General features: G+C 34.1%; 3 protein-coding genes across 3 annotated transcripts in view; all 3 read right to left on the reverse strand.

The window, feature by feature from the left end:
* LOC132144102 (adhesion G protein-coupled receptor E3-like) overlaps positions 1-15,444 on the reverse strand; it is a 150,580-nt gene that overhangs the window by 77,482 nt on the left and 57,654 nt on the right. The window lies entirely within an intron of this gene.
* The window catches only part of LOC132144128 (adhesion G protein-coupled receptor E3-like), a 99,132-nt gene that overhangs the window by 17,700 nt on the left and 65,988 nt on the right, over positions 1-15,444 (reverse strand). The window lies entirely within an intron of this gene.
* The window catches only part of LOC132144119 (B-cell receptor CD22-like), a 30,412-nt gene continuing 22,736 nt past the window's right edge, over positions 7,769-15,444 (reverse strand). The window contains exons 9-11 of the mRNA XM_059554877.1: positions 12,158-12,200; positions 11,897-11,982; positions 7,769-8,126 (exon numbers count right to left, since the gene is read on the reverse strand). Of these exons, the coding sequence (XP_059410860.1) occupies positions 8,118-8,126; positions 11,897-11,982; positions 12,158-12,200 (138 nt within the window). The 3' untranslated portion in view covers positions 7,769-8,117. The remainder of the gene's footprint in view (positions 8,127-11,896; positions 11,983-12,157; positions 12,201-15,444) is intronic.

The raw sequence follows: 15,444 nt of genomic DNA on the forward strand, positions 1-15,444 counted from the left end.
CCACAAATGTATAAATACTAACATCAACATGTTCAACTAGATTAATCAACAGAAAAGCTTTTTCTGAAAATACCTGCAATTGAGAAAGAAAAAAATAACTCAGACCTACTCGAGGGTCAAGAGCTCAAATGAAACAAGCACTGATCTCCATGATCTAAAATAAAATTCATTCAAAGACATTGACATCTAAACATCTGTTAATTTTCAATAAGAACTTCTGTAGACGTGTGACAGAAATAAAGTCAATCTGGTTAGTAATAGCTGAAGCTGGTAATGCTGTTTGTTGAGTTGTTTAATCAGATCTTGAGAGACTGAATGTCTTATCTTCAGTTCATCTAAGGCTGTGGCTGAAGAAAGTTGTAGTTTGTGTGCTTTTCTTTCTTCCGGTGTTTGTTCACAGCAGGTGACTGAATGATTGAAAAAATACGAACATACAAACCTTTAAATAACATTCTACTAACATTATTAAACTGGATCTGTTTATGTTATCGGAATGTTACAAATCAACAATCCTAGAATATTGATTGTTAAATCAAAATTAAGTTAAAAGAATGTTTGGGCAACCCAGCTAGATTTTTTTTGTTCTAAAAATTTTCTAAGAACATTCCCATGGATTGTTCTAAAAATGTTTTTAGCCAGTCGTTTTATTTTTGTTCCCAGAACGTTCTCTCAAAAGATAGGATAACGTTTCTCTAAAAACATTCCAAAAATGTTTATTAATAACATTATTAGAACATTATCCCCTAACATTCTAAGTAAGATTTAAGCAGATGCCTTGCCTTGTTTAAAAGTAATAGTTTGGTTTGATGTCACCATAATGGCGGTAAGTCTTGGCTTTAGTTGTGCAGTTTGACACTTGACTTATCAGTGATGTTCTTTAACTGCTGTAATCTTTACTGTGGCAAAAACAGCAAGAGAACATGTGGTTAGATGACGCTGGTTGCTTGCTAATGATTAGTATATCATCACATATGTGGTTTAGATACTTGTGTTCACCCAATCTAATGTATGGTGTTATTTGAATATTATTTATCAAAACAACTTAATGGCTCAGCAGACTGAGACCCAGCTGAATTTAAATCAGATTATTTCAAGGATTTGGAAAAAAAAAAAAGAAAAAAAAAACTTTCTTTGTCACACAAACATCAAGCTTTAGTGTATGAATCTCAACAATGGTGACATGCTGCAATGTATTCTGGGTACATCACACAAAACTCATCCATGGCACCCAGAATGCATTGTGGCATGAAGTATGTCAACATTGTTGAGATCCATACAGTAATTCTTGAAGAGTCTGTGTGTCTAAGCATTCTCTGGTTTATTAACAATGTAGTTTAATAAGAGCAGACAAAATATGATTAAATTTGTAGGATCGTATGGATTGCATCTGCTATAGTCACTAATATAAAATTAATAGCATAAATTCAACTCCAGAGAAAACCAGTTGATCAGATTTCTACACGAGAAAAGTTCTAATATCAGCAAGTACCCAACATCACGTGACGACATCTTTCTCTCACTGCTTTTGCTGTAAGAAATATAGTTGCAACACTTAAATGAACAGTAACACTGAAAAGAGTCATACTGCCTAAGTACTGATCACCATAACGGTGACATCAAACTAAACTATTATTTTCAATAAACCATCAACACCTCTGTTAATCTCAATAAGACATTTTTTTACATTTATGACAGAAATAAATCTTGTTTATAATAAGTGAAGTTGGTAATACTGTTTTTGGAGTGTTTACGCTAGAGTTTGACACCAAACAAAGGTTGGGTTTTCACTTTCAACCAACATCTGACTTCTGAGCAATGTCAGTCCACATCTAGTGTGATGGGACGTTCTATTAGAATGTTAGAGAATAATTTTGTAACAATGTTATAAATATACATTTTTAGAATGTTTTTAGAGAATGTTATTCTAACTTTTAGCAGAACATTCTGGGAACTAAAATAAAACTAGCCACTGAAAATGTTCCTAGAACATAAAACAATTATAGGTGGGAATATTATACCTTTTAAAAATGTTCCTGTAATGTCAAGAGAACTGGACATTTTTTATGTTCCCAGAACCAACACTCAAAATTTTGAGAATGTTCTTATAACAAAATTCTGTTAGCTGGGAAAGTACCAATTTTAATGCTATACCACAATATGTATATGTGGTGGCTGTAAAATAATACATTTACAGTGTAGTTAAAAATATTTACAGGATTGTCCGTCATTTTCCCATCATGCATTTGCATTTACAATAAAAACATAAATATGTGTTGTTGAAAAATGTATTGTAAAAATGTCATCAATTGTTAACAGTGTACCAATCATAACCCAAAATAATAGCCTTCAGTTCATTGAGATTCTCTGCTGTGTGTCATCAGGCAGTGAGTTGATTGACAGCAGCGTTTTCCTGATTATTCCTCAATCTGACACTTTCAGGACAGTCTCCTGCAAACAAGCCTGCACTGGCCCTTTACTGGCCCTTTTAGGGCTGCCAGCTGAGAATTTGTCGATGAGTGTCTTTAATCAACTCATAATCATAACCAGTGTGAGAAACCTAAATAGATAAAGATCATTTATGTTTCTGAAGATCTTCATGATGAAAGACATTAAAATTTATTTTCATTATGAATAAAAATAAACATATTATTTTCATGCAGTAAGTGGATGAACCACTTCTTGTCTCCACTTCAGTCTGAAATGATGAATTACCGCCTGCTAAAACAAGAGTCTAAATTAATGACATTATATTACATCACTGGAGTCTTCTGGAAATGTTTTCACACTTCAATTATCTGTATTTTGCTCATCTCATTGCAGCCTGTAGATGGCGACAGACTCAACGTGAGGAAACAGATTAACAAATCTATGTTTTAAACAGTATTATGGAGTTTCTGTGTCTAAAGAAATAAAGAAGGAGCTTTACCTTGAGACTGATGCTTCTTACAGAGAGACAGTAATAAAATAACAATGATGATCAGAACCAGAACCAGAGGAATGATCAGAGAACAGCCTGAAAACACAGGAGATAAAACAATCAGATCAATCAGTCTGATCACTCTGAAATAAATATCCGATCAGATCATGGGAGCAGCTTGACATTTGGGACAGGAGTCAAGGCTGACATCTCCAAAGGATGTGCTAACCTGGTTTAAATGTTGATATTTGTTTCATTTGAAATCACCATTGTGGTGGACAGTGTTTGTTTTAGTTGCAATCTTGGTCCAAGTACTTCTTGTGTTAGCTTGTTAGTTCTTATGAAGATCTTTTGAAGATGGCGACAGAAATAAAGTCAATCTGGTAATGCTCTGAGTCAAGCTATTAATGCTGTTTGTGGCACTGTTTATTGAGAGATTAAAAGTCTTTTATCTTCAGTTCATTTAAGGCTGCAGCTGAAGAAAGTTGTAGTTCATGTTCTTATTTCTCTTTCTTTCAGTGTTTGTTCACAGCAGGTGTTTGAATGATTGAATGTTTCAGGAACATCATACCTTTAAATAACATTCTATTAACAAGGAAACTGGATATTGTTATGTTCTTGGAATGTTACAAATCAGTGTTCATAGAATGTTGAATTTTAAATAAAACGTAAGTTTACAGAACGTTTGAGGAAACTTATACCTTTTAAAAATGTTTCTATAACATCAAGAAAACTGGATTTTTATATTCCTAGAATCAACACTGTATTTTTGGAGAACATTCTTGTAACAAAATTCTGTTAGCTTGGGCGCCACCGTTTGGATTGTATTAAATATAGAAAAAATGAATCGGCTATTTTTTTGTCTTTTGGCAGCTGCATTCAAAATCCACTTGGCTTCTCACTTTGAATATGCATGATGCCTCTAATAGACATATGATTTTAATCATGCACGTAAAAGCTAAAGTCTTCAGAATTTATATGAATTACATTTTTACTTTTTTTTTCTTAAGCGGTTGACAAATATTGCTGAATTGTCTGATCATGTTTAGCTGCTATAGTCCATTTTGTCACAGACATGCTTAAAATGTCTCCACCCAGCTTCTGATAACAGACAAAACACATGATAACCACAAAAAAGAATTACACAGTCACAATATTCTGTTGACATGAACTTAATCGCAGTTCTGTCTTTATAATGGAGCAAAATGTCTAGCAGACTCCTGTCATGTCTAAATATAGGTCTTTAAGCATACACTCCGAAGTGAGTGTATTAATAGTTTCAGTTTCAACATCTCTCCAGCAAACACAGAAGAGAGTGAACAGTTTGTAGCTGTCGGTGCGCTAGAAACACTCCTAAAAAGCAAATAGAAGCACTTCACTGCCTGCACAAACACTGGGACGCACACTGTCTGTTTTTAGACTGTTTAGTGAAGTAAACAATTATCAGCTACACGAGAACGGTGGTGGAAAAGAGAGGCACAAGTAAAAGCTTTAAAGTCAACTACAACTGTTAGAAGATAAACAGGAATGGCAGATCCATGTCTTCAAATAAGTATCGAGACTGCTGGAGCTTTAAGCGCCATTTGGCTTCCAGTGCTTTTACTGGGAGTCAGTTTGGCATTCGCTTATGGTGCACTTGGGGAAACTGGCCTTTTGCTGGTATTTAGGAGGCTACAGTCTGTTGGTGTCTTCAGAGGCAGTTTGGCTATGATCGCATTACCTGCTATTGGGAGGATGGTGGCTGAATGGGTGAAGTTCACCGGGGTGGATGGTGTCGCTGCTGGCGCTTTAGCCGTAGCTGCTGGAGCAACTGTATCTGCAATTATATCAGCGATTGTAGTCGCGTTAACAGCCAGGAGTATAAGAGCAAGACTGGACACAGCTATAGACAACTTCATCACCCTCATGATCCGTACAGCAGCCGGTGGTCTTCTGTTTCAAATGGGAATGTCACTATTATTTGGGCAAAGAAATACAGGAGGGACAAACAGAGGAATGGATGAGGATGAAGACACGGAAGTGAATAGTGAGGAGGAATACGAGAGAGAAAGGAAGAAAAGGTGGTGCAAAAAGAGAAGAACAACAGCAAAAATGACTTACTAAAGAACACCATTTAGAGATCGTATACAGAGTTGTATGACTCGAAGGCAGGTTTTCTCATACCCTGATATTGTAATTTAACTTTCTACAGCACTATTTCAATTAAATATGTAAACTACATTGCTTCAAATGCAGAATCAAGCTTAAATATTTTGGATGTCTTATTTACAATTTCTTCAAACTAAGGTCAACTTTCACAAAACAGTTAATCTTCCAATCAAAACACATCACATATCCAACCCTGGACACATAATTATAAAAAAGCACATACATATCTAACATATTTGTTTTCTTGACATTTCTTTATTTATATGAGCACATATTTATCACATTTACGAAGACCATTTTATCTCTATGGAGTTAAGATATTTTAACTTATTTTAGAGAAATGCCTCATTATTTTCTCTGGTTGCCACACAGATAATTTATATACAAGATATTTGATGCTAGTAAGGAACAGAATGGGTTTGAAATGTAGGTGAGTTTATAAAAAATAAAAAAAATAAAAAAGTGGGCCATTTAACTTTGATTGTACTGTGCTCAGTGGGTTTGTACCTTTCGGTTCTTATTAATTAAAGGGACACTATTTCTCTAAATGCTAAGATAATTTTGGTTAATAAAATGTGACACTGGTGGGTGTGGCCACACCTCAAATGAGGACTCCCACTGGGCAAAGTTACGTCCAGTGGACGTCTTTTTATGTCTTTGCAGACGTTGAAATGAGGTCCACTGTGGAGACAGAATGAAAGTTTTTATGACATCTTTTTTGACGTCATAAAAATATTTTCAACATCATTTAAGGTTAATTTAGACATAATTTATACTGTTTCGGGACCAAATCAACACTCTCAGGATGCATTAGATTTAGACTCATGTTATTTCAATGTAATTTCCAGACACTGTGTTTGTCCTAAAATCAAGAAAATAAAATAATCTTCATGAAATAATGAAATAACTGATGATTGAGCATGTGGTAAAATCAACTGCAAATCAAAGACATTAAATCTCTGAAGATCTCAGCAGAGGAGGATCAAACATCTCCACAAACATGAGAATCATTAGATTGACTTTATTTCTGTCAGACATCTAGAGAAGCACTTATTGAGAATTAACAGAGGTTTAAATGTTGATATTTGATTAATTTCAATCAGCAATTAATTAATCACATAATTATCTCATGAATATTGACACTGCTTCAGTGTTACTTTAACACTCTTTTAGAGTGGGATCATATATGCTTCGAGCAGTGTTGATTTATCACTCTGGCTTTTGCTGTGTGTGTGTTCAAAAGTTTATAGAGACGTTATCAGTCCATCATTCTGATAAGTAAATATGAGCCCAAGTCGACTGTTTCCTACTAAAATTCAAAATTAAATAAAAATGTAATGAATCATGGAAATCTCACTTATCCAGTTCCTTGTCAGTGCATTTTTATGTAAACAACGCTTTTGCTTTCTGACAAGAACATTACACCATAATATCTAATAATACCATCACCTTCATTTAATCACAGGTAATTCCTTATCAGGTTATGACAGTTTTTAACCCAAGGATTCCAGCTGCTGAATATGGATAAATAGGTGTATTTGTTTATTTATTTATTTTTCTCAGCTGTACATGGCCTGTCTTTACTAATCAGAGCATTGACTTAACTTCCTCAGCAAGAGGCTCATTTTAAGTCTCATCCATGCGCATACCTTGATTACAACTGAATAGTAGATGCAATAAAAGTGAAAAGGCAACACATAAGATATTTTTAAAAAGTTACAATGTTTCAGAAATATCGTATTTTTCTCCATACAGAGCTTTTCAGTCTTTTTTGTGGAATAAATAAATGAACAACAAACTTGTTTATCAATGTAATTATGAAGCTTACTGTATGAAGTTATGTAACTACATTAAAAAATGTGTCTTATTATATTGAATTTATATTGCTGCTCAAGAAAGAAAATTGTATTTTATAAATGTTTTAATATTATTAATAATAATAATGTTAAAATAAATTTGTAAATATTGTGTATTTATATTCTTATTTATATTCTTATATTGTTTATGTAAACTTCATAACAAATAGTTATGCAACCATCCTAATAGACTCTTAACGTCTGCATTAATTTTAGCTAAAGCATTTATCAATAACCCAATATTGACATCAAACAACTGAAGTGACTTCTATTGACTATATTCAGCCACATAATAACATGTTGAATATATCATACAATTCCACTTTTATATATTTATTTAAACACATTTTTCAAGCCTCTCAGTCTGGTCAAAAAAATTCATTCAGATTTGAAATATATAGCACGAGATGCATGGACTACTTCAGCTTGATAGTCACTTCCTACTTTTGTCTTAAAATTACATCAAATGTGCATTTGGTTTTAGAGTCTTTACATGCAAAGATGAAGATAATGAAGTTATAATGCTTTGCAGCTTCACCTGACAATAGTAGGAAAAGAATCAAAACCTCAGAGTATCAGTAACAGCGCCATCTGCTGCCTCGTAAAATGCACATCAGCCAGGAGTGATGGGAAATAACAAACAAGGAAACCTTTTTTTTTTTTTTTTTATTTGCAGTTTATTGTGTAGTATGTTTCTATATTTCAAGAAATGTTATTCATCTGATTCAAACTCTACACACACACACACACACACACAGACACACACACACACACACACACACACACACATATATATATATATATATATATATATATATATATATATATATATATATATATATATATATATATATATACTACTACACGTACATAATATACACATGTATACTACTGTGTGTTGTTTTCATTCAAAATTGACCAGTATAAAGAATTGTAGGTTGTCATTATTATTTCATTCTGAAGCTTTGAATGAGAGAAGACTAAATGGACAATGAGACAAAAGGGTGAAACACCGTAACTCATATAAAAGAAGTAAACAAAATATATTAAACAAAATGTAAATGAAAAACACTTTTTATCAATTCATGATATTTTTTCCCATCCATTTGCCTTGATCTCTGTATAAAATAGTTCACACACACGTCTTCAACTTCTCCCCCATCTTTTCAGCACTTCACTTCTGTGTGTCCCAAATACTATGTCATCTGCTTGTCAGGTTGAAAAAAAAAAATGAAAAAAGAATGGAAAAATTAGATGATTAACACATTGAGAAATAATACAATTCCAATTTCTGGATGTCATTTAATGACTTTACTATACTTGTCAGTCTAAAAAAAAAAAATTAGATTTTTATTTATTTATTTATTTTCAAAAGAACCCTTCTGTACATGGGTTTTCATATCTCAGCAAAGTTAACCAAAGTGCTGTAGTCTGGTGCAATCATTGAGTAAACACACACACACACACACACACACACACATATATATATATATATATATAAATATATATATATATATATATATATGTGTGTGTGTGTGTGTGTGTGTGTGTGTGTGTGTGTGTGTGTATATATATATATATATATATATATATATATATATATATATCTGTATATATATTAGGGCTGTAAAGCGATTACAGTTTTTAATATAGTTACATGATGTGGCAATTAATCTAATTAAGCACAAATTAATCACACATCAAATTTGGCTGAGAAATTACTCCCAAAGATAATTTAAAGTTATTGTTGTGTAAAGCATCAAAAAGACATTACAAAAAGTGTTATTTATTTCAACATAAAATTTCAGTACACGTACTCTTTTGGACCATGAGGGTAAGTATCATTACTAAATTTTCTTTTCTTTTCCATGGAAATATGAAACTATCTATTTAATGAAACGCTACTCTAAATAAGAAACGGGTCAAAACAGCTGATTCATTCAGGATTGACATGTTGTTCGATTTAAAGCGGATCATCACCATCAGAACTGGTGTTAGACATCAAAGTAACGCAAGAGTGATTAGACAGCAGTCGTTCCATATGCCTTTAAATCACTCTTGTGGTGCTTTAATATCATACACAAATTAAGCAAAACAGCCACTATTGTGTCTAAAATAACACATAGTTCACTTCATATTTATTGAACTGTTGAATAAAATCAGTTTAACATTTGTACTCGTGTGATATTGTTTAACGTATGGTGTAAATATATGAGACAAAAATTCAAATGGCCATTTTTTGTCGTATATCTTGATTTTTAGGGACATTTTAACTACATTATATAGGCTCCATCACACAGTGAGTTGTTGCCCTACATCAGACTGGTCATCAATCAACTGTATGAAAGGTCAGATGACCCACATAGATCTGGGTCGGGGAAAGTGTGTTAAATGCATTACATTTACATTTATGCATTTAGCAGACACTTTTATCCAAAGCGACTTACAGTGCTTTCAGGCTAACATTTTTTACCTAACACGTGTTCCCTGGGAATCTAACCCAATTAACAATTATGCGTGAACAAATATGAAGTGAATTTTCACATCATAGTTCAGAAGTGCATCTTTATGGATTATGATTATAATTAAATAATTTTTGTTTTCAATTTGTTTTATTTTGTTAAGTAGTCATTTAAAGCTTTCTATAGATATATTTAACATGTCTGTGAGGCATGTTTTCACTGAGTGTCAGTTCATTTTGTAGTCCTGTTAAAGACGACACAGCAGAAAGCACAACGTTTTGCCTTTACAGTTATGAACGATGTAGTACTCTTACCTTTATGAGCAAAAATGATGGTGTATATGATTTGAGTAAAAAAAAAATTAGTCACGTTTTTCTAAATTAACTTAATAAAAAAACTAAACGAAATATTATAATATTATAAAATATGAACTATTTTAATAGCTGAAACAGTAGTATAAGCTGTTTAGGGACTGTTTAGCTGTTCAAATCAGACACTAGAGCATTCCTTTATTCAGACACAGTGGAAGATCTTATCAGAATCAGTGAAAAAGGGCCAAGTCTGGAAGATTTTGCTGCTAGAGAGTGTGTCCAGCTGGTTTAGCCAAAGTCAAAGATCTGAGGGGCATGTGACTGCAGTGTAGGATAGTCCTTAAGATATTAAGCCATGAGATGTTCAGTTTGAAGCCTTTAAAACACTTAATTTAGATTTTCTTTTTATTTCACTTATTTGAGATGTTTTAAGTTAAAGTTTTAGGTCAGTGAAGCACTTTAAGCACCAACACTTTTTCAGTAAGTTACCTTTCTTGTAGAATTGTGCTTCAAATGAACTTTATGCTGACCAGATTGTTAGTTAATCATTTAGGCTACAAGTCAATATTGCCTATATGGACAGTGATTTAAAAAAATAAAAAATAAAGAAGTGAACTTATAAAAATGGAGTGTTAAATGTGATGTGGTCTAAAATTTGGACGCACCTAACTTTTGTGCTGGTGCACCTAAGAAAAAAGAAAAAAGTTAGGTGCACCAGTGCAACCAGTGCAGAAAGTTAGTCTACAGCCCTGCCTCTAAAGCCCCTTTCACACTGCACGTCGGACCCGGCAAATTGCCGGGTTGCCTTCTGTGTGAAAGCAAACATGTCCCGGGATTCATTCCGGCATTGAACCCAGGTCGGGGACCTAGTAACATTGCCGGGTTCAATCCCGGGACGAGCGCTGTGTGAACAAAAGCCAGATCTAATGGCGTGTCGTAGTGATGATGCACGTTATCACGCGACCAGCTGTTTTGAAGGAAGATCAACGTACGTGACAAAAAATATGTGCAAACTGAAATGAAGCAGAGATCAGTTAGTTTCTCACATTCCGCGCTGACGCCGAGATCGTTCGCTTGCTTCAGTGAAAGTATAACGTGCCTAATGTTTTCGACTCGTACATTACACGTCACGCCCTGATGTCATGTGTCGTTACGGGATCTTTACGGGTTGTGTGTGAAAGCACGCACATATCCCGGGTAATTTGAAAGTGCATTTATTTTCAAAAGAACCCTTCTGTACATGGGTTTTCATCTCTCAGCAAAGTTAAAAAAATTGCTGTAGTCTGGTGCAATCATTGAGTAAACACACAAACACACACACACACATATATATATATATATATATATATATATATATATATATATATATATATACATATAAACAATTGCCGGAACACTTTACCTGTGTATTTGCTGGAATCGCAGTGTGAAGGGGCTTAACACCAGCATTCTCTATTTACTTTTTTCTTTTTATTTATTATTAAAAAAAACCCTTGTTACGTGTATTGTGTAAGGCTAACTGAGACTTATCACAGCATTTAAATATTATTGCTCTTTTGTTGGTCTTGATCACTTTAATTGTCTTCATTTGTAAGTCATTTTGGATAAAAGCGTCTGCCAACTTCCCAATTGTAAAATTTGAATTATCCTATTACCATCAGTGCTTGATTTTATATACTTCATATATCATTTAAGACATTCTGCACATTTTTTCTTTCTACTTTTGTTAAGAAAGTGTCTGGGAAAAAGTAATTTAGGTATAAGGCTTTGGCAGATAGGAATAGATTACCTTCAAATGTACAATCTCTGACTTCATTTTATATGTTTCAAAATGGTTTTCTTGTTTTTAAACTTCTTGTAATTGCTTTAGATGGTGTATCTATGTTTATATGTATAAGTGCTGAGTAATAATAAATATTTAATGTGTTAATATTGTAGTAGGGGGTTGTGTTGTTTTGATTGTTGTGATCATTGTTGTTCGTTTTGTTATGTTATCTAAATTGTGTGTATTAGGACCCCCTTTAAAACGAGATGATGCATCCCAAGGGGTTTATCCCGAATAATAAATGTGTTGCAATAATAATAATAATAATAATAATAATAATAATATAATAATGATAACAATAATAATAATAATAATAATGATAATGATAATAATAATAATGGAAAACCATCCAGACAATAACCGTAACAATTACTTACCGTTACATCTTCATATACAGATTCGGGCAACTTCTCATCAGAAGTTTGATATATGTTGTGATAAGTTTTGGACTGATTCATCTTTGCTAATAAAAGAAGAAGAAGAAGAAGATGAAACAATAACAACAAATACTGAATAGACAAGTAACTAATGCTTATAAATAACTCACTATACAGTTCACAACTACATCCAGACCTTCAGGCTTTTAGTTACTAGTCAACTGACCTGATCAATAAACTACTGATAACTAATTTTCTCACCTGAGACTCCTGTGTGTCTTTTCTCTTCTTCATCCTGCTTGGCCTTAAAAACAAATGAATATGTTTAATAAAAAAGTATAGGTGTAATATGTGCTTGTAGAGCAATCTTGGATTTAAGTACATCTATGTAATGACAATTCAATACTTCTGACCAATGAACAGTCTTGAATATTATCATTTTAATTTTTTTAATCATTAGGGTTGTTCTACTTGAAGCAGATCATCACAATCTGACCAATCGGTGTATGACATCAAAGTACAGTGAGAGTGAATAGAGAGGAGACGCTACGTATGCTTTTGAATCACTCTCGCTTTGCTTTGATATTATACACCGATCGGTCTGTGCAGTGCAGCTTCAACAAGCCTAAAGCCCCATCCACACCGCCAGCAACTTTTTTGTTGCTTGTCGCTTGTGGCAGGCAACTGAGGTCGCTAGTGGGCATTCCCATTACCCCCTTAACACACCACTACAGCAGATGAATTATATGCTCTCCAATGACTTCACTCCCAATGGTTGTCGCTCATTAAAATTAGCTGCTTATTTGAATAAAGTTGAGGAATTCTGAACTTTAGTCGCTTGACTTGCAACACTTGACATGCCCACATTTCGTTGCCAATGGTCACTGTTGCTCATGTCACCAGAAGTCGCCAGCTCTCCATTAATAGTCAATTGGATTGTGTTGCTCTGTCGCTGTGTGACTCTCTTTCTGGCTCAGACTGCATTGGTTTAGCGTATGGGGCTGTCACGTGATTAAGGAATAACTCAAACTCGACACATCACATCACATCAATGACACATCACTACAGTCTAGCTGTGTGCAAGGCTAATGAGCATATCTTCTATTCAGTTTTCCCTGTAAATGATTCGGGTATTATCTGTTTTGTTTTTTGTTTTTGTCTAAAATGCATAATTATCGCTGGCGGAATGTGAGTATTTTATGATGAAAATGTATATATTAATGTGTTATTTTACTTAAATTATGTACATTGTGATGCTAACTAATTAGCATCATATGCGTAGTGTGCCAGAAATGGAGAAGCTATTGCATGTTAATTCACTGATTATTTCCCCCATTACAGGTATGTTGTTTAATTAGTTATGTTTTGTAAAAGAAAAGAGATTTAGTTGACTGTGAATGTGTGTTGTACCCATAGTGTTACAGGATTAAACCCGATTTAATGATTCATGCTGTTTGTGACACAACATATAAAATATAGGAATACTGATTTATTCATACAAATGGTATTATATATATATATATATTATTTTTTTATTTTTATTTTTTTATTTAATGTATAAATACTTGAATAACTGCATAAGTTAGTAATGTTATATAGATTTGATATCTAATATAATATTGTAATCTTATATTTTTAATGTTTTATACACTATTATGTAACATTAATAGGAATGTTAATGTGATGTATAACAAAGACAAAAGACGAACTGTAAACAGTATAATTTATTTACATTTATATCATTCTTTTCATTATTGTGTAGTGTCAGTTTACCTGTATTAGAGGCTAATGAGAAAGTGTGCTATCTGGTTGTCCCCAATCCCCATAAATGACTCTATCATCTGTTCATCCACTGATTATTTCTCCTTATTACAGATTGAGTAAAAGAAAGTGCTGAATCTAATCATCAAGTGGTTGTGTGGCAGAGGCGGATCTACGGGGTGGCAAAGAGTGGCAGCTGGCACCCCTGGGATCCAGTCTTGCCACCCCATTTATAAATCAGATAATATTTTTTAAGTATATTTTATGTTTATTACCAAAACATTGAAGGCCAAGGAGACCCGCACCAAACTCCTCTCAACCAGAAATCGCAGATCTAGAATCCGCTCCTCCTCACAGTGTACAATGGTTTAGGGTAACCATATGCGCCATTCACACGGGACACGTCCCAGCCAGGATTTTAAAAATGACTAAAACATCCAGAGCAGTTTGACCAATAACATGCTGGTATTGTACATAATCGACCAATCGTGGGGCTGCGTGTGAGAGGGTGAGAACTACTGGGAATGATCAAAGCGATACAAATATGCGCACGTGATTGTTCGTTCGATTGACTTGAAGCGTGGTTGCGTACAAATCCAAAAAAAAAACTAAGTGCGCCACAATGCTTCAAGTCAAATGAACGAACAAACACGTGAAAGTGATTCGAAAGCATAAGGAGCCGTCTGCTCTGCTCTTTATAGCTCTCATGAATGTTACACAATGATCAACATGCACAGTGCAAATAGCCAAAACCTGGATATTTTAGGCAATATTAAAATCCTGGCTGGGACGTGCCCCTTATGAACGGCGCATATGGTCAACTTACAATGGTTTCACACATCACCAGCACGACACGACCCCCACAAAATTTCACCAGTCAGTGGCAGCAGGGCAGCCTGGGCAGGCTGCACAGTTCATCTGTCTGCAGTACGCAGTGTCTCGGAGAAAAGAGGTTGATAAGCAGTTAGCAGTGAGTTTAGAGGTAAGTTTGACACCAAGTCAAAAAAGTCCATAAGCAGACACTTAACCCTACAACAACCACATTGTTACGTTATTTACATCTGCAATACTTTGTTGTCTCATCGAATTTTTCTATGATAGTCAGGTCAGATAACCCAGCAGGCACAGTACATCAATGTGACATCAGGAAGATGTTGGACTCCAACTAGTCCAACGTCAGTCAGACATCATATTTTGGTTGAAAAAAAATGAAAGTACAGGGTTAACGTCTAAACCCAACTTTGTTTGATGTCAAACTCCGACATCAGACAGACGTTGAATTTTGGTTGGAATAAGCACCACACTGCAACAAAGGGTGAAATGCATGGCAGCACATTAAATATCTCAAGATCTCAGCAGAGGAGGATTAAACAACTCCACAAATATCATTACCAGCTTCACTTATTACTAATCAGACTGACTTTATTTATGTCAGACATCTACAAAAGCTCTTATTAAAAATTAACAGGGGTTTAACTCTAATGTGTTTAATTACCATAACAGCATAACAGTTAAACACCATAACAGTGATTAGTGTTTCCATTAGTTGGGCTCTTAACACTTATTAAATCTTTTGTGGCAGCTGTGACGGTTTGTTTGTTGAGCACATTTGCAGCGTCAAAGAAAGCTAAAGTGACGTGAGATTGTTGATGACTGTTATCTGTTAATGGTTTTATAATCATCATGAAACAACCTGATTTACTGATGTTTTTTTAAACAATTATGTTGTTCCTTTGGTACATTCTAGTGATGGGTTGTTCGCAAATGAGCCGACTCTAAGAGCCGGC

This window comes from Carassius carassius, chromosome 7 (genome assembly GCF_963082965.1).
Source record: "Carassius carassius chromosome 7, fCarCar2.1, whole genome shotgun sequence".
NCBI lineage: Eukaryota > Metazoa > Chordata > Actinopteri > Cypriniformes > Cyprinidae > Carassius > Carassius carassius.